The 25,415-nt window shown below is 60.0% G+C and overlaps 1 protein-coding gene and 1 pseudogene across 2 annotated transcripts in view; one reads left to right on the plus strand and one right to left on the minus strand.

Annotated features, from left to right (window-relative positions):
* The first annotated feature begins 743 nt into the window (after positions 1-743).
* Positions 744-25,415, plus strand: part of MYH14 (myosin heavy chain 14) — a 92,462-nt gene continuing 67,790 nt past the window's right edge. Inside the window, exons 1-10 of one of the 2 annotated variants that reach the window (XM_058280676.2) lie at positions 744-853; positions 3,565-3,969; positions 12,619-12,775; positions 14,817-14,844; positions 14,983-15,085; positions 15,592-15,615; positions 17,690-17,782; positions 18,058-18,121; positions 18,758-18,856; positions 19,725-19,865. In XM_058280676.2, the coding sequence (XP_058136659.1) occupies positions 3,568-3,969; positions 12,619-12,775; positions 14,817-14,844; positions 14,983-15,085; positions 15,592-15,615; positions 17,690-17,782; positions 18,058-18,121; positions 18,758-18,856; positions 19,725-19,865 (1,111 nt within the window). In that variant the 5' untranslated portion in view covers positions 744-853; positions 3,565-3,567. The remainder of the gene's footprint in view (positions 854-3,564; positions 3,970-12,618; positions 12,776-14,816; positions 14,845-14,982; positions 15,086-15,591; positions 15,616-17,689; positions 17,783-18,057; positions 18,122-18,757; positions 18,857-19,724; positions 19,866-25,415) is intronic. The other variant, XM_058280677.2, reaches the window with a different exon arrangement.
* On the minus strand, positions 7,042-12,297 carry LOC139436919 (zinc finger C2HC domain-containing protein 1A-like; annotated as a pseudogene).

A 25,415-nucleotide genomic window follows, 5' to 3' on the forward strand; every position in this document is an offset into this window, starting at 1 on the left:
CAGTCTCCTTTAGTGGTTATATTAACCAATTAATTATTGATTAATTAATTGTACCCCTAATTCAAGGGGGCTTTGAGAACCTACTGCACGTTCTCCCCAAAGCCCCCTTCCCCTTTAGAGTGGCAGACAACCGCCTGGCCTTGAGTCTTCCCTCTCGGTCTCACTCTGTGGCCCTGAAGGCGTTACTTTGCCTCTCCGTGCCTCAGTTTCCCCACTAAGAACCGGAGGCGCTGATCGTCCTGAATGCACAGGATGTTGATGTCCTTCAGCGAGTTAAAGCTTAACATTTTGTCGCCTTCCTTGGCACTCGCTGTACTCTCCGTGGACCTTGTCCCATTTCCAGGGTTGGGGAAACTGAGGCTCGGAGAGATTGCATGAGGTCGTGAGGCGGTGCTTTCTGAGGCACGGGGCCGGCCACTTTCTCCCACATCATCTTGATTTATTTCCTGGGCCCCAGCCTCCGCAGAGGACAGCCGAGGCCCGCCAGGCTGGAGCGGTATTCGAACCCGGGAATTCTCAGCCATCCCGCCGCGCCTCGTTGGCCTTTGCCCGCCCCGGGGAGGAGGGACCCTGGCGCCGCCGCCGCCGCCTACCTGGCAGCAGGCTCGCTCTCGCCTCTCCCAGCCCGCACCCCCCTGGCCACCCAGCCTCGGGCCCGGCAGCTCCCACCCACCCGCTGCCCGAGTCGGGCAGGTGCTGGGTGACGTCAGAGCCGGGGTCCCGCCCCGTGACGCGGCGTGGCCCCGCCCCGCCCAGGCTGCCGAGGTAGTTGCACCTGAGCGCTTGGAAGCGGACGCGGGATTCCGGCGCCCCTCCCCATCTCCCGCTTTCAGGACAAGCGGCCGCCCTCCAGGTATCCCCGAGGATCTGCGGGTTGGAAGGGCGGTGGGTCCCAGGGGGATGGGGATTGAGTGCTCGGACTGCGGGATCCGGGGAAGGGGGTGTGGGGGTTGGGACTGGGGAATCCCGGGTCTCATAAGGAGGGGCCTGGGAGCCGGGATCCTTAGTCCGAGGGAGGAGGAACTGGGGACCCGACCCCTGAGTCCGAGAGAGGAGGGGATTGGGATCCCTGGGTCTGAGGGAGGAGGGGCTGGGCCTGGACCCCTGGTCCGAGGGAGGAGGGCCTGGGCCTGGACCTCTGGGTTTGAGGGAGGAGGGCTGGGGGCTTGGAATGCTGGTCTGAGGGAGGAGGGGCTGGGCCTGGACCCCTGGTCTGAGGGAGGAGGGGCTGGGCCTGGACCCCTGGTCTGAGGGAGGAGGGGCTGGGCCTGGACCCCTGGTCTGAGGGAGGAGGGGGCTGGGGCCTGGATCCCTGAACTCCAGCTCCAAGCTGAGGTCAGAGGGCTGGAAACTGAGGGCCCCAACCCCTGCCCCAGGGGTGGATCCCTGGCTCCTTTTCCCTTCCGAGCCCAGCAATCCAGCCCCTCCCAGGGCAGGTGCTTTCACCTGCCCAGGTGACAGTAATGCACTCTGGCAGAGGCGTTCCTGCCGGTGAGGGAGGGCGGGGCAGCAGAGGGGCTCGTCCACTGCGGCCTTCCTCCAGCCGGGCATCTTCACCTCTAGGCCCCGCGTGGTGAGGGGAGGGGGCCCGGGCTCCTGGGCCCAAGCGGGGAGGGAGCCGGGGGTTCAGATGCCTGGCTCCCAAAGGATTCGGGCTGGGTGGGGCTGACCCCTGGGCCCAGAGGGGGAGGGGCCTGGGGCCCCTGCTCCCGACTCCAGCAGGGGAGGCGGGGAGGCACCGGGCTGGGTGATTGCAAAAACTTCCAAACTCTTCCTGGTCAAAGGCCACTGGGTTAGAGAGGAAGAGGGTGGGGTGGGGGGTAAAGTCCCGGGATGGAGGGTGGCTCTGCGTGGATAAAGGTGCACACTGGAGGCCTGGGGCCAGCCTTGGGAGTTTGGGGCCCAAGAGGTGGACGTTGGAACCTTCTGGGCTGTGAGAGCAGGACACAGGGTCAAAGCTTCTGAGTGCTCGGCAACAAGAGTCCTGGGAACCAGGACTGGGTGTCTCGGTGGGGAGTCTCCCCAGGAAAGACAGGGCCCCCGAGCCAGGTCTGGGTGTCTCCAGGGGAGAGGGGGTGTGGGTGGGGAGTGGCCGGATGCTCTAGGCTGGTGGGCAGAGGTATGGCACTAAGGCGGGAGGAGGACAGAAATGCTGGGGTGTTTTTGACACTCGGAGGCCAGTGCCGGGGGCATTTGAGGCGACGAGTTGGGGCAGGGCCACCTTCTGCAGGAGCAGGGAGATTCGGGGGCATGTTTTCCTGGCCAGTGCTTGGGTTCCCCTGGGGGTGGTGTGGTCTAGCTTCCTCGAGGCTAGAGGGGGGTCCAGAACATTCTGGCTCACCCAGTGCGCTGGGCTGCCTCCTATAGCTTGCAGGGCACTGGTGGTGCTGGGTCTCCCCCAGACCGGGAGCTCCTGCAGGTGGGGTCCCCGGACGCTCCTCAGCAGCGCAGGCACAGCCTGAGCCAGGCAGGCGTGAATGAGTGCAGCCCTTCTACCTATTTCACAGAGAGGAAGCTGGGGGCCAGGGGCAGTGCGACAGGCCTGTTCTGCTGGCGCAGGCAGTCCGCAGGCAGTCAGGGACCCTGAGTGTCATCTCGGTGTCAAAGCCACGTCCTCCCCATGGCCCCAGGCCGGGTAGGCTCTGCCCCTTTGCCCACCCTCACCTCCCGCCCTCTCCCCCTTGTTTCTTGGGTCCAGCCACACCTGCTTCCTCACCAGACCCCAGACAGACAGGCCCAGTGCAGCCTCAGGCCCTTTGCACGGCAGGCCCTCGGCCTGCAAGGCTTTACCGTCACCTTCCCCGTGGCTCGCTCTCTTCCTCTTTCTCAGCTCTTCATTCAAATGGCCACGCTCATTAAAATCTCAGCAGCCCTCAACCCTAACCCCTCCTCTTCGCCTGATTATTATCACCGCTTACCACACGATGTAATTTACTTATTTATCTTTTTATGTGTCTCCTGGGATTAGAGCAGCACTGTCCAATAGAAATAGAATGCACCCAAAGGTGTAATTTACAGTTTGCAGGTGTAATTTACAGTTTTCTTGTAGCCACATTAAAAAAACAAAAAGGAACAAGTGAAATTAATGTTAATTTATTTCACCCAGTACATCCAATAAATCATTTCAACATGGAATCCTCATAGACCTGGGAAGGTGGGCTCTTACGCACGCAGCCTTTGAAATCCCCGTGTTGCTCACACCCCGGGGCCAAGGCTGCTGGGACTCACCACCTCTCAAGTGCACGCCAACCACACGTGGCAATGTATGTTTAAATTTAGTTGATTCAAATTAAAAATTCATGTCCTCGCTGCACTGGTCTCCTTTCAAGCTCGGCAGCCACGCGGTGAGGCGCTCGGTGGGGGTGCACAGGGCTGGGAGGGAAGCCTCTGGAAGGCGCGGTCTTTTCCTGGCTGCGTCCTGAACCACCCATGTCCAGGAGGGCGCCTGGCCCGTGCGGTGCTTATCATTGGGCGCCGGGAAGGCGCGAACGCGGGCTGCTGACCCATCCTGCAGAAGCGGGACGTGACCTGACCTGACCTGCCCCCTTCCCCTGTCCCCCGCAGGCCATGGCAGCAATGACCCTGTCGGTGCCCGGGCGCAAGGCGCCCCCCAGGCCGGGCCCCGTGCCCGAGGCGGCGCAGCCGTTCCTGTTTGCGCCCCGCGGCCCGGCAGGGGGCCCCGGGGCCCTGGGCGCCTCCCCGCCGGTGGAGTGGACGGCCCGGCGCCTGGTGTGGGTGCCGTCGGAGCTGCACGGGTTCGAGGCGGCGGCGCTGCGCGACGAGGGCGAGGAGGAGGCCGAGGTGGAGCTGGCGGAGAGCGGGCGGCGGCTGCGGCTGCCGCGGGACCAGGTGCAGCGCATGAACCCGCCCAAGTTCAGCAAGGCCGAGGACATGGCGGAGCTGACGTGCCTCAACGAGGCCTCGGTGCTGCACAACCTGCGCGAGCGCTACTACTCGGGCCTCATCTACGTGAGTGCGGGGCGGCCTGGGCGCGCACCCCCGGGCCCGCTGCGCCAGCTGCCGGGCAACGGGCGCGCCCCTGGGGGTGAGGCGCTGGGCACGCCGCGTGGGGGGCCCGGCCCGGGCACGGCACCGGAGTATTTGCCTCAAGTAGGAAAGGGCCCTCATTCTCCAGGGTCATCATCCCCAGGGCTCTGAGAACGGGGCGACGCCCCTGCGGGGTGGGCTGGAGGGCCGGGCCTGCCTCAGCCCGTGCGCTCGTTCCGGGTTGGGGAGGAGAGCAGGCGGCAGCGCGCGGGCCCCCAGCTAGGTCTGTTGGTGTCCCCGCCCTGCACGCGTTTTCGCGGTCGTGTAGCCCGGTGTCTTCTCCTCACAAATAAGGGGACTTGGAAGCTCGGGGGTCGCAGCCTCCGGCCTCGCCCCTGCGCTGCGCGCGCATTTGCGGGGCGGCTCCCGCTCTGCCCTTTGCGGCGCGGCCTTGAGGCGGGACCGAGGTGGTGCGTGGGAGTCCGGGTCCAGCCCTTTATATTTTATTTTTAGCATTTTTATGTTTTATGTCTTTACTGAATAGGTTACAAAATTAAGACATTGGTCATAAAAATATATATAGTGGAAAAGAGACAGTAATAGCCACAGTTACCTTATTTTCAAGCTATTTTCAGAAAAATGTATTTGCAATTTTTACACCTAACTTAAGCTTTAAGTCATTTTTTATTCTGTAACACTGGCAATAAATATACAACACTGAATTTATAAAGAAAATGAATGATGCATAGATCTAGGAAAATTTCTTAAAAACTTGAACCATTGCACAATAAACTGAGAATAATACATGCAAGTAATATAAAAATGCATTTAAATACATTGTCACACCATGTTACATAATGCATATATATTCCACCTTTTCACTTTTTAAAAATCTCAGGACTCTGGAATTAGCTGACTTCATACCAATTTATTTTCTGGATAATATATTTAAACATTTGCTGCTGTAAAATTTGGTGAAAAATTATCATGAGCCAGTTTGTTTAATTTAAAATGATCTTCTTTGGCAGACAAGAAATTATGTGCACCTAAAATATATAACTTGAAAGTATATTTAGTATTAGATAACAAGAGTGAAAGTCTAACAAATAGGACAGAACAAATTACTGAGCTGGAATTTTAATATTTGCATTAGTCTTCTAAAGTTATGGTTTATATTCTAGTTTCGGCCAATATCATTTTATTTTTAACCAATACGATTGAAAAAATAATCAGAAGAAAATAATAAAAATAAGGAAAGAAATTATACAGTAAGCAAAATTTACTTACATTGAATTTATACCCATCAAAAGTTTTAAAAAAAGATACTAGTGAAAAAAAATTATAAAGTATAAGCATAAATAACTTTCAGAGTTAGAAAATTCTGAGCCACAATTTTCTAAGTTGATCACTGTCAAAATCAAGAAGCTAGAAATTACCTAAAATATAAAGTATCTGCTTGTACATTTAAAATAACATCCAAGTTTTCTTAGGTTTAATTGAACAGAAATTAGATATTCAGTAGAAGTACTGAGTATGGCTGCAAGGCAATCAAAGAGGTCTATTACTAAATACTCTGTGACACTGAAAATGACAGTGATTGAAAGTTGTCTTTTAGTCAAGGTTTTGGAGAAACCATAATTGTATAATTAATTTTTTGCATATGTTCAATTACATAATAAGCTGTGCATTAAAACCGTATATTTTCAGTGGCTTTTAATTGTGATTTGAATGGTGTTTCAACATTTAATACAGAAAAATATAAAAACAAAAAACATTTAATACAGAGAGAAAATGAGTAGGAAAAAACTAGATATTCTCTTAATCTACTCATAACTACGTCAAACTGTAGTTTAATTACCACAATTTTTATTTATTAGGTGAGGTAGTTTGCTTTAAAATCTGCTAAAATAGGGAAACGGACTTTGGCCCAGTGGTTAGGGCGTCCGTCTACCATATGGGAGGTCCGCGGTTCAAACCCCGGGCCTCCTTGACCCGTGTGGAACTGGCCATGTGCAGTGCTGATGCACGCAAAGAGTGCCGTGCCACGCAAGGGTGTCCCCCGCGTGGGGGAGCCCCACGCGCAAGGAGTGCGCCCGTGAGGAAAAGCCGCCCAGCGTGAAATGAAAGAGCAGCCTGCCGAGGAATGGCGCCGCCCACACTTCCCGTGCCGCTGACGACAACAGAAGCGGACAAAGAAACAAGACGCAGCAAATAGACACCAAGAACAGACAACCAGGGGAGGGGGGGAAATTAAATAAATAAATGAATCTTTAAAAAAATAAAATAAAATAAAAAAATAAAATCTGCTAAAATAATTTCTTCTAAATTCAGATATGTAGAAAGTACTTTTCAACTTATAAGACTTGCAAGGAATTTTATGCATTGTACAGTAAATTGTATTTCCAAATTTTGCAAAAAAATGTAGTAAATTAAAATTACTCGTAGAAAAAAAAAGTGAAATTTGAGAGACCAAATTGGAAGAATGAATATGTTCAGCTCATGCACACAGTTAAAAGATCAGTCAGTTATTAATAGGATAAAATAAATTTGTCCTTAGGGTTTTTTGTGTCATCTTTTAGAATTATAAAATTAGGTGTTTAAGAGCACTATAGGAAAATCACCTCACATAACTAATTGTAAGTAAAAATATTATCTTTAATTGTAAAATTCCAAGTATCCTGTCCTATGTTACTAATCAAAGACAGGCACCAATAATAAAAACGGTTATTCTGTGTTTTTGCTCAAAGTAACAGTCGTCCTAAAGCTTGGTTAAGGACTGGAACTTCGGAGTTTGTGGAGGTACACCTAATGCACTTTCACAACAATGGAAATTAATAGCTAAATTAATGATTCCATGTGAAATTATTTTCTGACAGGTAAGTGAATATTTCCTGGAACGCCACAGTTGGGGGTGACAGGTATTTACTATATACAGTGTATGTACACACACTTTACATTCCTGGAAAAGGTGTTTTGAACATTTTTAGCAGTAAGTAACTAGAGGAAGTGCTCCAGCCATCCAGGCAGTGACAGCCACAGGTCTCTGGACTTAGCTCATTTCCTTTTGGGTTTTGTGCAGAGAACCATTCTTCAAACGCCCCGCTCACAGCAAAACTGTGCCCACTCTACAGGGTGTTTGGTTCCACACTCGTGGCAGATCTGGGTAAAGATCCAGATGGATTTCCTTGGATAACATCCATGTTTCCACCATTAAGTGGGATGTCTGCACCTGCCTGCACCGTGCAGCTCTCAGTAGATGGTTTTCTTTTGCTTGTAAGTGCACTCGAGGCATGATTTTGTGCCAAACTAGGTGGCGTGGAATTTCGAGATTGGACACTCGCTCCTGCATGAGGGGCTGCTCTTCCTTCGTGGGAGAGAGACAGGGTCCCATCTGTTTCCCAGAGCTCTGCTAACCGGAGCCGCTCCACCTGGAGGCACCCTGCCACGTGCCACCACTGGCTGTGAAGGGCCTGGTGACGGAGCGCCAGGAGAATTTGACTTTATGGGTGGGAGGCTTGCACTGTGCCAGGGAAGACGGTTTTCCTTCGGTTTCCGTAGAAAATTTGCCTTTATTACTAACACTTGCTGCCAGTTCCTTACCGAAATTTCTGTTTATTGGCTGCGTTTTCATTGACTCTCCTCTGGCATCCCAGACTCTAAATATCATCTGGAGCCGAGGGCGGGAGGGAGAGGAGAGGAGGAGGACGGGGAAGGGGGAGAAGGAGGACGGGGGAGGGGGAGGGGGAGGACGAGGACGAGGATGGGGGAGGGAGGAGGGCAGGTGGGAGGGCTGCCTCCTGCTCCAAGTGCCGGGTCAAGGCCTTTCGCTGCTCTAACAGCGACACTGAATTCTTCATGCTTTCTTCCCCAAGCAGCCGTTTCTTTGCTGGTCCTGGCCTAGCTTAAGAGGCTTTCCCGTTGGAATTTGGGTCCTTCACCCCCCTGCTTGGCTCGGAAGTCTTCTGTTTTGTAGTGGCCGCTTGGGGCAGAGAGGTACATGTTTTTTAGGCTGCTGGAAGGCTTGCTCTTCACAGACCGTGCGAGGCAGCCGCCCTCCCACTTGGCCGGCGCTTCCATCCTACACAGCCCCTCCGTTGTGCTGGGTGGATCCTGAGGCAGTGCCCACCGCCCAGCTTCGGCCTTAGCAACCTGGCAGCACCTCCCCCCAGACCATTCAAATCAGGGCCCCCGGGGGAGGGGGGTGACACGGACCTTGGAATTTCACAAAAGCTTCCAGCGCGGTTCTAATGGGCAGCCAAGGGGTTATCAAGTCCATTTAACCTGAGAGCAAACAGGAGTCGAGAGACTGACTAAGAATGTGGGCAACGGTAATGAAAAATACTACTAGTGGGTGGCTAGCAAATATTTATTGAGCACTCAGGATGTGCGAAGCACCGTTCAAAGTGTTACACTGACCACTCAGGAATGTGAAGTGACTTGGGCCAGGCTGCGCAGCCCTGAAAGATTCATGCCCCACAGTCAGGCTGCTGGCACGACCTTAGCCTGGGGACCTCACAGCCTTGGCCCTTTAAACTGGTCCCACTGTCACCCTGTTGAGGGTCACAAAACACAGGTTTAGAATATTTTATAAAGTTTGACCCCCATGTGGTAGAGGAGGAGACTGAGGTTCTGAGTGGGGTGGTGCTTGGCAGCTGGGATTTGAAGCGAGCACTATCTGCCCCTGGATGGGTTGGCGCTGGCCCCTTCCACCCCGTCACATGCCTTTTGCCTCACTAGCCTGGGGAAGCAGGCGCTGCCCTCTCGGGTCCCCCTCAAGGTCTCTCCCCCAGAGCCAGGAGGTTGGAGTTACCACCAGAAGTGCTGAGCCACCCTTTGTTAATAAATATTCACCATGGGCCCATGGGCCCTTGTACCTCCCTTGTCAGGTATCTATAGTCATCCCCTTCTGCAGGTGGGAAAACTGAGACTTAGGGGACACGATTTGGGCAAAGCCCCATGGCTAAGAACCAGCTAAACCGGGATTTGAACCCAGATCAGCCTGACTCCAGACCCTGCCTCCTGTCCACTGCATGAGGAAGATTATTGAGAAAGTCCAGGAAAAAAATGGTGAGGCCTGAGCTAAGGCTCTGGCCAGGGAGCCAGAGAACTGGGAAATGAGAAATGGAAACAAAATAGAAGATTCTAGAAGCCCAACTGGGAGGAGAAGTGGTCTTAATCATGATCATTAGCACTTAGAGAATGCCCGCTGCTCTCTGGCAGGCGTTGTTCAAAACGTGTTTCCAATGAGCCCCCTCATATGGCTGTGAGGTAGGGATCCCTCCTTTCCCCATATGGCTGTGAGGTAGGGATTCCCCCTTTCCCCATATGGCTGTGAGGTAGGGATCCCCCCTTTCCCTATGTGGCTGTGAGGTAGGGATCCCCCCTTTTCCCACAGCTAGGAGAGGGCAAGGCCCTGGCCCTCCACTCATTGCCAGTGGCTGACGGGTCAAGTGTGGTGTTTCAGGGTCTGTGCTAAGCTGTATGTGCTCCATGAGCTTGTCAACTGTTCCCGGCAACCTGTGTGGGAAACTCCGCTCCCATCCCCATTTGACAGCCGGGGACAAGGCAGTCCCAGAGGTGCCAGTGCCTGCTGCAGTCACCCGGCTAGAAAGTGCATGTGACTCAAGCCCTGCACTGCTGTCTTGGGGCCCATGCTTCATGAGTATTCATTGGTGGGGATGGCCAAGTGAAGAAAACCCAGTTTCTGCCACCAGGAGGCCACTACTTCGCCTGGGTCACCCGGGGTCGCCATCCCTTCACTGGGTCTTGGGCAGGGAGGGACCCCATTCACTGAGCCCTCACGATGCTCTCCCCGCTCTGTGAGTCTCCGGAAGATGCGTTGTTGCATTTCTTTTTTTTTTTTTTTTAAGATTTATTTTTTATTTATTTCTCTCCCCTTTACCTCCTCCCCCCCCCAGCTGTCTGCTCTCTCTGTCCATTCACTGTGTGTTCTTCTGTGACCCCTTCTATCCTTATCAGCGGCACCAAGAATCTGTGTTTCCCTTTGTTTTGTTTTTTTTAAAGATTTTTAAAAAGATTTATTTATTTATTTAATTACCCCCGCCCCGGGGGTCTGTTCTCTGTGTCTATTTGCTGCGTCTTATTTCTTTGTCCGCTTCTGTTGTCGTCAGCAGCACGGGAAGTGTGGGCGGCGCCATTCCTGGGCAGGCTGCACTTTCTTTCGTGCTGGGCGGCTGTCCTTACGGGGCGCACTCCTTGCACGTGGGGCTCCCCTATGCGGGGGACACCCCTGTGTGGCAGGGCACTTCTTGCGTGCATCAGCGCTGCGCATGGGCCAGCTGCACACGGGTCAAGGAGGCCCGGGGTTTGAACCGCGGACCTCCCATGTGGTAGACGGATGCCCTAACCACTGGGCCGAGTCTGCTTCCCGCGTTGTTGCATTTCACTCTGATGCATGCTGCAGCACGGGGGAACCGTGACGTCCTGTTGAGTGAAGTAAGCCGGGCAGAAAAGGACAAATAGCTTACGATCTCAGTGGTATGAGATACCTAGAACATGCACATCCGTAGGGACAGAAAGTAGTTTTCGGAGTCCCAGGAGCTGGGGGATTAGGGAGCACAGGGCTCCTGTTGGGTGCTGTGGTGGATGGCGGTGAGGCTGGCACAGCAGTGTGAACTCAGTTAGCACCCGGATTGTGTGCTTGAAAGCTGTTAAGGTGGGAAATTTGATGTCGCATAAAATATTGCAGCCTGATAAAAATGTTAAAAACCCTTCTAGGTGGCCTGGGTTCAAAGCCCCGTTTTCCAGGGTTGGAAACTGAGGCTGGTAGAGGGCAAGTCCCTCGCATGGAGGCACAGCCCGCTAGAGAATGCCTCATCGGGATTGCAATCCAGGGTGAGGTGGTTTTGAGAGGAGCGCTTCCCTCCGAGGTGGGGGGTGCCTTCCTGCCTGGCCTCGTTACCTCCCCAGCCCCCCAGCCTCTGTAAGGAGCCGGCTGGCCCCCCCTTTCCCAAGGAGGAACCCGACACTGGCGAGAGTCACTGCTGAGCGAGGCAGGGCGGGGCCCAGCAGCCGCTGCAGACCCTTCCGTCTGGGCCCAGGTGTCCCCGGTCCCCTCTGGGTGCACCAGCCTCTGCCCCCTGGGCTTGGTGACCAGCTCGGGTTCCCGTCCCCAGGGAGTCGCCCTGGCAACCAGGCGTGGCTGGCAGGAGGGGGCTGGCGGGGGCGGCGTGGGGAGTGGGTGCTCCGCCAACCAGGAGGGGGCCAGGGCGCCAACAGCCATGAGATACCCTCCCGGGGAATGTGGCCTGGCTGCCCCGCCCTCGGAGAGCACCCCTGCGGAGGGGGGGGCGACACCCAGCAAACCGGTTGTGCCGCTCCTGCCCGGCCACCCGCCTGCTCCTGGGAGCCGGCAGGGCGGCAGGGCCACCCCTGGCTAGACAGGCAGCCAGCTGCTCACCAGCAAAGCAACGGGCTGAGTGACCCGCTAGTTAAATGGCTAACTGACCAACTGGTCGAAGGGTTAACTAGCTAGGCTGCTAACTAGCTGGAAGGCTAACTGGCTAAGCTGCTAACTAGTTAACTGCCCACTGACTGGTTAAATGGCTAGCTAAGGGATAACTAAATGGTTAATTAGCTAAGTTGCCAACTAGTTAGGGGGCTAACTAGCCAAGTGGCTAACCAAGTCAAACGATTGGCTCAGTGGCTAACTAGTTGAATGGCTAATAAGCTGCCACCTAGGTGAATGGTTAACTAGGTGTGCCACTAACTGGGTGAGTGGTTACCTGGCTGACTGACTGGTTTAGCTAGCTCGCTCCCTGGCCGGCCGGCCCCAGGCTGTGCTCTGCGGCACCCCCAACCCTGCAGAGACCCTGACCTGGGCCCACGGGGCACAGAGCGCGGAATCGGGGCCTGTGGCGAGGCTGTGAAAGATCCGGGAATGAACGTCGTCACTCTCGCGAGCCCTACCTGGAATCTCACGCCGCTCCGTGAGAGCCTGCCACCACCCTGTGCGGCTGTCGTCTGTGGAAGTCCCAGATATGTCGTGCTGTCTCGGTTGTGGTGGGTGCCCAGGGCATCCTCCCAGAGATGGCTGCTGCGCCTTAAAGCAAATACGTACCCCCCCAGCCCCTTCGATGCCCGTGGCAGTCCCGGCACGTGCCTCCAACCGCGCTTCCTTCCGCTCGCCGGCCTTCAGGAGATGGCCCGTTGCTCTGTGCCCCGGGACCTCCGCACGAGTCCAGTACCTGGACATTCAGTAATTCTTCTAGCCAGTCCCCGGGTGACGGGCGTTTGGTCACTTCCAGGCTTTTGCCGTTGCAGGGGGCTGCTCTGGGCGCCCTTGGCCATGGTCGTTTCAGGCACGTGTAAGTCTGGGCAGCCACAGGCTTTGACCCCAGGCTGGCTGGTCGCAGAGCCACGTTCTTTCTCAGGGTGAATCCTCGTCCATCCCAGCACCTTTGTGCAATTTGGAAAAGGCACCCCTTCCACAAGCTTCGTTTTTACCATCAGCCTGAAGACATTCATAACAAGTATTCAAATCGACACGGTCAGGGTGAGAGTGGCAGCCCCATAGATGACTGTCCTTGTGCAGTGCACAACCTGCACAGCTGTACACCTTCTGGGCAGCGGGCAAGCAGCTGAAGCCCTCTCCCCTCTCGCCCGCCACAGACATACTCTGGCCTTTTCTGTGTGGTCATCAACCCTTACAAGCAGCTGCCCATCTACACAGAGGCCATCGTGGAGATGTACCGGGGCAAGAAGCGCCACGAGGTGCCACCCCACGTGTACGCGGTGACGGAGGGGGCCTACCGAAGCATGCTCCAGGGTGAGTGGGGTGCTGGGGCTGCAGCTCAGGGGATCTCAGAGCCCGTGGAATTTCCTGGGGGGCCAGGGAGGAGGCGGCTCCGGGGCCCCAGCAGGTCCTCCCCCGACTCATTGAGCACCGCTGGGAGTCGCGCGGGGCCAGCCAGGCTCGCAACCTTCCTTCCCTCGGCACTGGGGACCTATAAGATGACGTAACTGCAGCTCTGACCACGTGGGGCGCTCGTTGTGGGTGTCGTAGGTCGCCTGCTTTAGTGGCTAGGCCATGTTAGCACATGTATTAAACACAGAACAGTGTACACCTGTTCCTGCCGTGGGACGTGTGAGCCTAGCCAGCAGCACGTTTACGACACACGGGGTGCGTTTATAGTGTTCGAGGCATGCCGTGTCTCCGCCGCGGCTTGTGATAAATTCATGTTGTGTGTGCGGCGCTTCTCACAATGTGGTCCCTGCACCGCCAGCCTCCCCTGGGAACTTGCTGGAAATACGCATTCTCAGGCCCCACCCCAGACCTGCTGAGACGCCGCGGGGCCTGGGCCAGCCGTCCTCAGGCACCCCCAGGCGGTGCTGCTGAGGCTCACGTGAGAGCCTGGCGTGATGCACACTAGCTAATACGCCCGTGTAACCAGCAGAGCGTTTATGTCACGTATTTGTACAGACAGTGGAGATTTACGCGTAACGTATCACGATAGGTGGCCCTTCCTTTATCTGGTTATATGATCCGTCAGCCGTTGTAAGATTACGAATAAATGATGCTGTAAGCAAGGGTCAGTGCCTACTGCGTGCCTGCCACTTTTCACATATTCTCCAATTAGCTCCGATTTCCTGATGGGGAAACTGAGGCGGCCACACAGTTGGTGGATGGCGGAGGTGGGATTTGAGCCCAGAGTCCCCACCGCCGCCTCCCTGGGGGTGTCCTGTGCTGGGCACTAAGAGCTTTCTGAGTTCTTACAATGGCCCTGGGAGAGGGGCCTGGTTTGAGCCCTATATTTCAGCTGGGGAAACTGAGGTACAGCAACTCAGAGACTGTCCCGAGGCCTCTTGGCAAGGCAGAGAGGCGGCCAGGCCTCGAACCCACGTCTGCAAGGCCTCTCCCCAAGGGCCTGCTGAGGCAGCGCTCTTCCTGGCTGAGATGCTCCAGAAGCTTCTGGCCAGTCACAGACCCCACACCTCTGCTCCAGCCTCCAGGGCCGTCCCCGCCCGCTCCTCCTCGCTCCCGCGCTCCAGGTCCCTGGCCGCCTGTCTGTCCTGCGTCCCCAGGGCCTCGGCAGCGCGCCTTCCCGGCCTCCAGGCCCAGCAGGGCGGGGCCCTCCTGAGCGGCCTGTCCTGGGCGGGTGGGCATTGCGTGGTCCCCGGCCCCAGCCCCCCAGCTGCCGGCAGCCCCCGGCTGTGACAGGCACTGGTGTCTCCAGGCCTTGCCTGGCGTCCTTTCCGAGCACCTGCGGAGTTTTCTTGCCAGTTCCAGTTGCTTCTAGAACTTGTCTTTGGTTGACTTGGCGTGTTTCTCGTGTCCTGCCCACGTGGAGGCCCAAGGGCCTGCGCTCAGCAGGGTCCGCGGGCACTGGGGGACCAGTCGTGCCAGGCCAGGGCCGGGCCCTGCGGGAGGTGCCCGGGGCCGAGCCCACGCTTGCCCTCGAGTTGGGCCGGCGACCCCCAGCAGGCCCCCGCCACCGCCCGGCCGTTTCGCAGGCCTGTTCCATATCGTCTGAGCCTGCCAGAGCTCGCTCGGGGGTCTTGAATCTCACCCCCCAGCGCGGGGCGGCCGGCGAAGGCGCTCACGCTGACGTTGGTTGAATGAATTACCCCGTTCAGTTAGGGCTTCACTGGGCTCCTGGCACCGCTTTACAGGTGAGGACACTGAGGCTCAGAGAGGCAGCTGCTTTTCCAGAGTCACACAGCAGGCAAGGGGCCGGGTCGGGGTGGGATGTTAAAATCTGGGAGCGTTGTGCCCCCAAGCCCAGGCTTTCCCTTAGCCCTCGGGAATGACTTTGAAAAAGGGGTGGTTCTGGAGGGACCCCGTGACACGCCCCCTACGTCCTCCACAGATCGTGAGGATCAGTCCATTCTGTGCACGTGAGTAATCCCGAAGGGCTTCCTGGAGGAGGAGGGGACCTGGCTGGGCGCGGCCCTGCGGGGTACGGGCGGGGATGAGGGCCCCCTGACCCGGCTGCCCGGCCCCTTTCCTTCCCTTTGCCCCGCCCCTCCCTGCAGTGGGGAGTCTGGCGCGGGGAAGACGGAAAACACCAAGAAGGTCATCCAGTACCTCGCGCACGTGGCCGCGTCGCCGAAGGGCAGGAAGGATCCCGGAGTCCCGGTAAGTGCCCCAGCCTCGCTCGCCCCTCATCGCGGAGGGCCCCAGTGTCCTGGAGCACCTCCCGCGCACCTGGTGTAGCGCTGGGCTGGAGGCTGGAGGGCGCAGAGGCCCGAGGGCCGGCTCACGACGGGGCGGGCAGGGGCCCGTGTCAGCGCTCCGCCGAGGCGGGCCGCCGGGCTGGCCATTCGCGTGGTTCCACGCCCGGAGCTGGGCCCTCTGCAGATGCCACCGCTCGGTAGGGCAGGGGGCAGGCGGGCATGCGGCCCTGGGCTAAAGGTGGGGAAACCGAGGCGGGAGGGGCGGCTACGGGAGGCCACGCCCCTCAGGAGGGGGCGAGGGGGGCGTGCCTGGGCGCCAGGGGCCCCCACAGTCCACTGCCCCGCCCACCCGGGCTCCCCGGCCCCGCCAAGACCGCCGGGTCACCTGGTGTCTGTCCACGTTCCATGTGCTGTGCTGCTCCGTGTCCTGGTCCGTGTCCTGTGTCCTGTGTCCTGTGGCTTCCTCAGGCCTCTACCAGCACCTTGTCTTATGTGAGTAGCAGGGGTGCCCTGGAGTCTGCCCCAAGGCCGCCCCGGCCCCCCGGCCCCCCGGCCCCCGGCGCCCTGGTAGACGGGCCCAAGGCACCCATCGCCGCACCTGCCAGGGGCCCACACGGCTGTTCACGGTGGTCCCACTGCACACAGCAACCTGGGCGCCCACTGCCACTTAGAGCAGCCCTACTGCACACACACAGTGGCCCCACTAGGTGCATATAGCCTGGGCCCGTGCTGCCATTTATGGTGGTCCTACTGTGTGCCCACAGCATGGGCTACCCTCAGCCAGCCAGCACTGAGATTCTGGTCAGGAAGGAGGGGGAGGGATTGCTATTGACTGAGGACCTACTGTGTGCGGGCGTTGGGGCCCCTTGCTGGGCACTGAGAGAGCAACTGAGCCATACACTTCTGGGGCTCCTGGCATGGTGGGGAAGGGGTGCCCCCGTTAACAGGACAGCTGGATCCCACCCTCCTCTGCCTGTAACCCGCATGTGACTCCTGTCTCCCTTCAAGGAAAAGCAGGGTCCTCGCCGGGGCCCCCGGCCCGTCCCCCCCACCCGCCTCTGCCCACCCCCCCTCGCTTAGCCGCAGGCCTCCTCTTGCTGCCGCAGCACGCGAGCCGGCCCCTGCCTCAGGGCCTTTGCACGGCCGCCCCTCTGCCCGGGCCCCAGCGGTCCCTCTCGCCTCCTTCACTTCCTGCCCCAGCTCAGCGCCCCAGTGGGGCCCCCAGGACCGCGCTCTCGGGTCCCCCGCCAGCCGGCCGCCGCCACCTCCCGCGTTGGCCTTCTCCCCCCGCCCACCTGGCACCGCGCTGTCCTGGCGTGGCCTGTCATGTCCGTCTGCCCCCTTGAGCTCTGCGTCGCGAGGACAGTGATCACCTGCCTTGTCCACTGCCGGGCCCAGAGTCGGGGGCAGGGTCTGGCGCCGAGTGACCCGTGGGCTGGAGCGAGCGAGCAAACGAATGGGGCCCTGCGTCCCAGGCGCTGCGTGGGGTTCCCATGGAGCAAGTGCTCCGTTATCACGAAGCCAGAAGCACCCGTGACAGACAGGTGGGGGTCCTGGCCCAGACCCTGGCTCCCGTGGTGCCCTCTGGCTGCCCAGCGCTGGCAGCGGCTGAGATGCAGGAGGACAGGACCCGGCCCTCTGCACCCCCTACCAGAGTACAAGCCCCTCGAAGCGGGGTCCAGTCGCCCTTCATCTGCTGCCCTCTGAAGCCTCACACGTGGGGCACGGCACCTCACGGCAGCTCACTTAATATCTGTCACTGAGCCGAGGGGCCGACAGCGCGGCCGGGAAAGACACCATTTCCCACTTGGCGTCCGTCTGTGCGCTCATGCAGCAGAGCCGCTGGGCAGGCCACGGGCACCCCGACCCGGCCCCCCACATGGGCCGAGGGAACCCACGCAGGCAATGCTGATGCCGGGGCCCGGGAAGCAGGGGCGTGGCCGGGGCGGGAACCGCAGCGCCTGGACCCTGCCCAGGGCAGACGGCGGGAGGCCGGGGCGTGGAGGGTGACTTCGTCCCCTCGCCACAAATCCCCGATGTCAAGAGGTGACGCCTGCCCCGGAGCAGGGAATCAGGTCGAGTGACCGCTGCCCCCTGCTCAGCCCTCCTGGGGGGACCCTGGGGCAGGCTGGCACCTCCTCGCAGGCCCCCACTGGGGGAGGGGCCGTGCACTGTGCTTGGCGGCCGGGGAGGGGGGCGGGGGGAGGGCGGGGAACAGGAGCCTCGCTCTCCTGTGGGTCCGTCCACTGTGCGCTGGGGCTTTTGTTGTCCTTGGTTAGGATTTCCTGTGTTTGTTTGCTTCTCCCCGTTGTCTTGCGCTCCCGTCTGCGCCGTGTCTGCTCGTCCTCGTCTCAGGAGGCGCCGGGAACCGAACCCGGGACCTGCCGTGGGGCGCCCAGGGGCCTGAGCCCTCCGCCCCTCGGTCTGGTCTGGTTTCCGCCCCGCGCTGTGTGGAGGCGTCGCCCTGCGCCCCGACAGCAGATGCGGGGCTTGGCGGGGTCTGGGGAAGCGGCGCGGCCTTGTCCCGGCTGCCCCCGCCAGGGTCCCACCGAGGCCCGTCCCGCAGGGTGAGCTGGAGCGGCAGCTGCTTCAAGCCAACCCGGTGCTGGAGGCCTTCGGGAACGCCAAGACGGTGAAGAACGACAACTCCTCGCGCTTCGTGAGTGGGGCACGGGGGGGACCGCGGGCGAGATGTGTGGGTTCACTGGGGGCCTGGGCTGGACCCCGGGCCTGAGGGAGGAGGGCTGGGGGGGGACCTAAGGTGGAAGTTGAGGGACGGGTCGTGGATTCGCGGGGATCCCCTCCTGGGGGCCGTGATTGGGGGGCTTCAGGTGGGGGAGGAAAGTCGAGAGGCCCCTGGCTCTGGTTGGGGGGGGCTCCTTCAGCTGAGAAAGGACGAGGACCCTCGGCCCAAGCCCCTGCGCCCCCTCCCAGGGCAAGTTCATCCGCATCAACTTCGACGTGGCGGGGTACATCGTGGGCGCCAACATCGAGACCTGTATCCTCCTGGGGGGCGCCGGGGGCAGGCGCGGGAGCCCCGCCCTGTGGACACGGGTCCCCACCAAGCTGACGCTGCACCCAGCGCGTCCGGGGCCCTGAGGAGGCCCTGTAGGCCCCGTCCCCCTGGGGCGGTGGGGGTGGGAGCCTGAGCTGGGGGGTCGCTCCTCCCAAAGGCAGAGGCTGGGTGGGGGCTGCCCCGGGGGCTCACCGTGCCCGGTATGTTCTGGATCCTGACCCCGGGGAGGGCAGGGCCCAGAACGAGCCCGTTGTTGAGCAGCTGAGGGGCCGCGAGCCCCTTACTGGTTCCTAAAGGCGGGAGCCCAGGCCCGAGTGCCCGACGCCGCCGGGGCCCCCTAAGCCCCTTCTGAGGCCCTGCAGGTCCCCAGCTGGCTTTTCCCCCAGGCAGTGCACAAACCTGGGGACCTTAAAGAAACCCCGGCTGGCGCCCCAGCCCTGCTGCCTGGGGGCTGTGCGGCTGCTCTCTGCCTGTTTCCCTCCACCGTCCAACGGAGCGCATCCTAGACCCTACACTGGAGGGGTCTGGTGGACTCTGCAGACTCGTGTGAGTCAAGTGGCTCCGTCCAGGGCCCGGGCGGGCCCCTCCTGGCCAGGCCCCTTGACTCTGCCCGCCCAGACCTGCTGGAGAAGTCGCGGGCCATCCGGCAGGCCACGGACGAGTGCAGCTTCCACATCTTCTACCAGCTGCTCGGGGGCGCCGGGGAGCAGCTCAAGGGTCAGTGGCCGCCCGCTCGCAGGGGTCCCCCGGGGGAGGACGAGCGCGGCCTAATGCCCGCCACGCACCCCGTGACGCCCGCCTCGCTCTCGCTGCCGCGCGGCTCCTCACACCCCCTGGCTTCTGCCATCTCATGGTTTTTGCCAAACAGAGTCCCACGCCCCCGGCCTCCGCTGCACAGCAGACCCTCCTGCCCTGCGGCCCAGCTGCCTCTCGGTCTCGCTCCCGCTGGCCGCGCTGCCTCGTGGCTGCCACTTTCCCTGCGGTGCCCGCTTTCGCTCACTCCTGAAGCTCCAGGGCGCCTCTGCTCCCTCCAGCCGCCTCCGGGTTCGTGTCGCCTCGCGGCTCCTGCTGCCTCTCTGCCCTGTCCTCTGCCTGCCCCTCCTCCGGCCCCTGCCCGGCCGCTCCTGTCTCTGCCACCGGCACGCCCTCCACCCTCTGACTCTCACAGTCAGTGGCCGTCACGGCCCTGCAGCCCTCTCGCTCCCCCGACTCGGCTCCTGTCATCCTGGCCCTCGTGCTGCCTGTGCCCCTGATGCCCCGTGGCCCCCTCCTTCAGGCCCCACTCTCAGTGTCTCCTCAGACCCCTGGCCATTGGCCCGCGGCCCCTCTGCTCCTGCCCGCTGGGGCTCCTCCTGCTCTGGGCAGTTCCACGATGTGAGCACCGGGCGAGGAGGGAGAAAGGCTGGCAGACGCTGGGCAGCCACGTTGCGCCCACCTGCCCCACTGGCTCTTGGCCGCCCGGCAGAGGAGGCTGAGGCCCACGGTGGGCGAGTGGCCGGGCTGAGGTCTCTATCAGAAACACCAGGACCCACGTCTCGCTCCACAAACTGACCTTGACTTTGTGCCCGCCCTCTGCCCCCCGCAGCCGACCTCCTCCTGGAGCCTTGCTCCCAGTACCGCTTCCTGACCAACGGGCCGGCGGCGTCTCCCGGCCAGGAGCGGGAGCTCTTCCAGGAGACGCTGGAGTCCCTGCGGGTGCTGGGATTCACCCACGAGGAGATCACCTGTGAGTGAGCCGGGCTGGGGCCTGGTGTGGCCTTTCCTTCCTAGGCAGTTTGCTCAAGCATGTTTGAGGGCTGCCGTGTCCTGACAGAGGCTGCCCCCTTGAGCCTGGCACCGACAGCGAGCGCCGTGGGGAGAAACAAGGCAGGACGGGAGGCAGGGGGCACGGCTCGTTGGTTTCCTCATTAAATTGGAGTGACGTGCCCGAGGGTACAGTTTTAAGTTGGGGTGGTCAGGAGGGGTGCACGGAATGGGTGGGGCGGAAGAGCGTGCCGGGCAGCGGCCCAGGGGCAGGAAAGGCACAGTGTGTTAGGGGAGGCGACCGTCCTGGGTGGGTTCAGTGGGCTGCGGAGGGGAGTGGGGAGAGGGTGCTGCAGCGGTGGTGGGGCCTCACGAGCCGGCCTGAGGGGCCGCGGCGTCCTCCCGGGGGTGCTCGGAGCCCGAGGGCCTGGGCCAGGGCACGGGCAGGTCGGCTCTGGGGCTGGGTGAAGATGGCGTGGAGCCTGGGGGCCTGGCGTGGCGGGGGCCCAGAGGGGAGGAGCAGCCGGTCCGGGGCAGCTCGAGCCCCGCAGCCGGGGCTCTGGAGCAAGGCCTGGTCTCGTGGCACGGGAGACGTGCCTCCGGCGGCACTGGGGAGCCAGGGTGTGTGTGGGGCAGCTCTGGGAGGAGCAGGACTCCTGGGGGGCAGAGTGGAGTGGAAGGGACTTGGGGCAGGGAGGCAGGGAGAGGGGCTGGGGGCTGGGGGTCCAGGCAGCGGGCTGCGCACAGCTTGGGCCGACCACATTTTGCCCCCGTTTTCTGCCCGGTGGTTCACCTTGACAAGAGCTCCCCCCTCAGCGAGTCCAGATGGACATTCTGGATCAGCGGGGGTTCTTTTGCCCAATCCTTAGAGGCCTGTGGGTGTTTCCGGTGGGGGTGGGCCCGGCGGGCCTGGCTCTCCCGTCCCTGGCGCTACAGGAGGCCCAGGAGGTGCCCCGGGCTCCAGCGTGAGCCGGGCGGGGCAGGCCAGCGGGCGCCCGCTGGCACCCGGCGCAGGGAGCCCGGCCGCTCCCGCGTTCCCGTCCCCACTGCAGCCGCCCTGGGCCCCGGCCCACCCCAGCCCCGGGACCCTCCCGGGGGGCCGCCCTGCAGGGCCGCGGCGTGCACGTTCGCTCTGTTTTTCACCTTTAAGAAGTGTAAACGGTGACACATCATCACCACATACTAACTGAATCCAAACGTAGCCGCTGGTCACACTGCAAAAAACAAGCCCCCTGCCAGCCCCTGACCCCCAGTTTCCCGCTCAGTGTACCCTGTCAACGTCCAGAGATATCAGGGCGCCTGGAAGACAGTCCACTTCGGTCTTACTGCTGCTGAAGGGGCTTTCTCTGCCCCAGGGCAGCGCTCGGCCATGCCCGTGGGCAAGATGTGCAGAGAGTTCCAGGCAGGTCCAGGGGTGCCCGGGCAGTGGCCTGGCCCGGTGGATGCCCAGCGCCCTGGCCATGCCCTGGACCACCAGACCCAGCGGCTTGACGGGCCAGGGCGGGCACAGGGCTCTGAAAGTCTCGGTCACGCCCCTCGCCTCGTCCACCCTGCCGTCTGCCCTGACGACGGCTCCGTCCAGGCTGCGCCTTGGTCTGCGGGGCTGCTGTGAGGAGTAGCCCGCGCTGGGTGGCCCAGGCAGGAGGTTCCTTGGCTTGCGATTTTGGAGGCTGGAGGCCGAGCCCCAGGGCGTTGACCGGGCGGTGCTCTCTGCAAAGCCTGTCGCACTCTGGGGACAGCATCCCGCACTCACCTGTCCCGTGGTGCACACTCTCCAGCTTCTCCCGCTCAGCGTCCACCTCGGGGTTTCCTGTCCTCGTGGGGACTCCCACCAGGGGGTGGCAGGCCACCGCTGTTCACGGGGCCCCTGGAGCGAGGCTCCTCCAAGGAGCCGCTCACTCACGAGTCTGTGCCTTACCTGCTGAGCGCCTGGCATGGGTCCTCCTTGCCGCCGGGCTCCCGCCGCAAGCGCCCAGGGGGGACTTGAGCCCGGCTTTGGTGGGGGGCGCAATTCAGCCACCTCCAGCCTGTGGGATGGGCCTTGGCCTTCCCGCGGCCGACATTCCACTGTTTGGGCGCTCTCTCTTGTCATCACCTGTCCCTTGGCGAGCGATCCTTCTGTCGTGTCTGCTCTGTTTTTTTTTTTAAAGATTTATTTCTCTCCCCTTCCTCCCCACCCCTGTTGTCTGTTCTCTTTGTCTATTTGCTGCGCCTTCTTTGTCCGCTTCTGTTGTTGTCAGTGGCACGGGAATCTCTGTTTCTTCTTGTTGTGTCATCTTGCTGCATCAGCTCTCCGTGTGGGCCGCGCCATTCCTGGGCAGGCTGCACTTTCTTCCGTGGGCATGTGCAATTTTGGGGTATAAAACAGTTATTTTAAAAAAAAATGTTTCAGCAGCTCCATTGAGATTTGATTCATGTGCCATACGCCTCCCCCAGCCCGAGGGCACGTTCAGTGGCTTTCACTATTCCGCAGTTGCACACCCGTCACCCTCACCCCTTTCAGCTCGTTCTTAGCCCCCAAAGCAGCCCCGGCCCCTCGGGCGACTCCCCGCCCTCCCCAGGGCCCTGGCAGCCACCAGCCTCGCGTCTGTCCCTAGAGACCTGCCTTTTCGGGCAGTTCATCTAAATGGATCATTCAGCCCGTGCTCCTCACACACAGCGCCGTGTCTGCAAGGCTCGTCCACGTTGCAGCAGGTGTCAGTGCTCATTCCCTTTTTTTTTTTGCCCAATTTTCAGCTTTTTATGATAGAAAATTTCAAACATGCAAGCAGATGGAGAGTAGAGTGCAGTGAACCCCTGGGTCCCCGTCACGAGCTCATCCTCCTGTGGCCTCTTGCGCTTCCCCTCTACCCCCCACTCCTGTGACTCTAGTTTAACCTTGTGTGCGGAGTGCCCACTTCCCCACAGCCACACCAGCACTGTGTATTTAGGCTTTTTTGCTTTTACTGGTGCGGTCGGCGGATGGAGTTTTAGTTTTCATTTGGGTTTCACGTAACAGTAGTGCGACCCTTTTCACAGGCTCTCCTTCGATAAAAGAGCAGACAGAGGCTCGGGGGTGGGGTGTCCTGCCCAGGACTCACCGCCCACTGGGGAGGAGGCGGCCACGCAGTGCTCGAACCAAACCAGCGCACCCCCCGTTCCTGGGGAGACAGGTGGACGTGCCCTTGTCGCTCGCGGGCAGTGCTGTGCGTCTGGGCCCACCAGGCAGAGCCTCTGGTCCCTGTCACCTCACACAGCCGCTGGAGACGGAGCAGGCGGCCTGGGAAGCGGGCAGGTGCGTCCCCGGTGAGGCTGGCCGCCAGCCGCGCGCCTGTGTGCGCCTCCGCAGGCCGGGGCGGCCCGCTCAGCTGGTCTGAAGTCAGCAGCGGGAGGCAGCTGCCAGTCCCCGCGACGTCAGGCTCTGCCGCCAGCCGTAAGAGGACGCCTAGAGGCCCCCGGGCGACCCGGTCGCAGCCCGGGGTCTCGGTTGATGCTAAGGGGTCGCCGCCGGGGTTGTCGTTAGGGTGACGTGGCATTCTGCTTGTCTAGAACCCCTGCTGCCTTATTTCTCTCCGGAGGTGCGTGTTCTGTGACTTTTGGGGATAAAATAACATCTTGCCCAGAAATTGCTTTAAATTGTTCTGGCAAAAACTTAAGAAAGAGGGGGAAGGAGAGCAAGTCCAGCAATGGGTTTTGACGCTGGGGATGGAGCCGCGGGGGTTTGTGCGGCTCTCTTCTTGGTTAGGAAGTTCTGAGAAGCGGCTGAGCCTTACGTGCGCTCACACAGCCTGTAGAGTCGGTTGTGGCGCGGTAAATCTGGTTTTGAGTGGCCTTGGTCTGTTTGGTTTTGTTTTTTTAACTTTATTTGGAATTATTTTCAAACTTGCAGGATAGTTACAAAAGTAATGCAAACGCCATGCAGAGAATTCCAGCATAGCCCTATCCTCCCAGATGCCCACATCCGCCAGTTTTAACGTTTGCCGCTTTTCTATCATCTCTCTGCCTGCCCATTTTTCAAACTAAGCCCTGCACTGCAAAGGGCTTGGAATTCACCAAGAAGGAAGGGTCTGAGTTAACGCGTCCGGCCCCGGGCGGGCAGGTTCTCCGGTGTCTCTTGGAGCAGGTGTCCTTGAACCATCAGGCCCTGTGCCCCCACTTTCCTGTTTTCAGGGTTGGTTTGTTTTGTTTGTTTTTACCTTTTTACTTTGAGTAATTTCAGATTTGCCGAAAAGTTGCAAAAAACGTACCAAAGTTTGCTCAGTGCGTTTCTCCCAGGTCTCCCGTGCTCGCCCTCACTCCGCTTGCTTTGGCCTTAAATCTGTCCATCTGTCTAATTGTTGGGAACCATTTGGGACCAAGGGCAAACCTGATGCCTCTTCGCCCCTCGTGTGCCTCTGGAAGCCTCCGTCCCAGGGGCCGCGAGCTCGGCAGTGACAGCGGCACCGAGTGTTCTCTCCAGCTCAGGACGTCCGGAGGCCACGGTCGGGCTCGCTGGGCTGGCTCCTGCCGGGGTGCCAGGAGCAGCCGGTCCCTGCCCGTCGCAGCCCCCACCGCCCGCCCCCGGGAGCTCGGAGCCCTCCTCCACCCCCAGGCGCGCTGCCCTGCTTGCCCTCTGCCTCTTCCAAGGACGCTTGTGGTCACCCTGGGCCCCCGGATCTCCCAGGCCCTTAGCCCCACCTGAAGAGTCCCTTTCACCACCGTAGTGACATTCCCGGCTCGGGATGAGGGCGGGACACCTTAGGGGCTTTTACTCCGCTGGGCGCAGCCCTGAGTCCAGCAGTGCGTTTCCCGAGAACATCCCATCACGCAGGCACAGCACAGCTGCAGCGCAGGAAGTCACCCTGGTGCAGCGCTAGCGGCCAGTCCACAGGCCTCGCTGCCAGTTGTCCCAGTAATGTCCTTTATAAGGAAAAAATGCAATTTAACTGTCCACGTGTGTGCATTTCACAGTGCAGAAGCGCGCGTTAGTTACCCGGTCTGTTTAGTTTCCTTTGGTCTGGAATGGCTCTTCGGTCTTTTTTTTTAATCACTTGTGACCTCGACACTTGAAGATTGCAGAGCTGTTGTTTGGTCTCACCGTGGCTATGTGTTCCTGTGATTAGATTCAGGTTACGCTCTTTTGGCAGCGTATCTCAGTGAGGCCGCACCCCGCACGCCCCCCCTTTTGTTTTTAAAGTGACTGAAGCTCTGCCTGCGCCCAGTCGTGTGCGCAGATCCTAACCCCCACTCGGGGAGCTTTCGCAATGCACACCCCTCCCGCTGGCGCTGGGGCCCCGCTCTTGCCCGTCAGCCCCGCCGCCCCCGGAGGTAGCCTTTAATTGGCTTCGTGGCCTTGCCTGTCCTTGGATTTTGCCCGAGTGGACTCGCGGTACGGGCACTGCTGCGCCCGGCTTCCTCCGCTCAGCCTTGCGTGCGTGGAATTCTCGCGTGGCCAGGGGGAGCTTTGGCAGGGCTGGCTCCGCAGAAGCGTTGGCCTCGTGGAACTTCACTGAGCTGAGCGCGCCGGCCGTGCGCTCTGCATACACGTGCTGTACGTACCCGTTTACATTTAAAA

This window comes from Dasypus novemcinctus, chromosome 18, assembly GCF_030445035.2.
Source record: "Dasypus novemcinctus isolate mDasNov1 chromosome 18, mDasNov1.1.hap2, whole genome shotgun sequence".
NCBI lineage: Eukaryota > Metazoa > Chordata > Mammalia > Cingulata > Dasypodidae > Dasypus > Dasypus novemcinctus.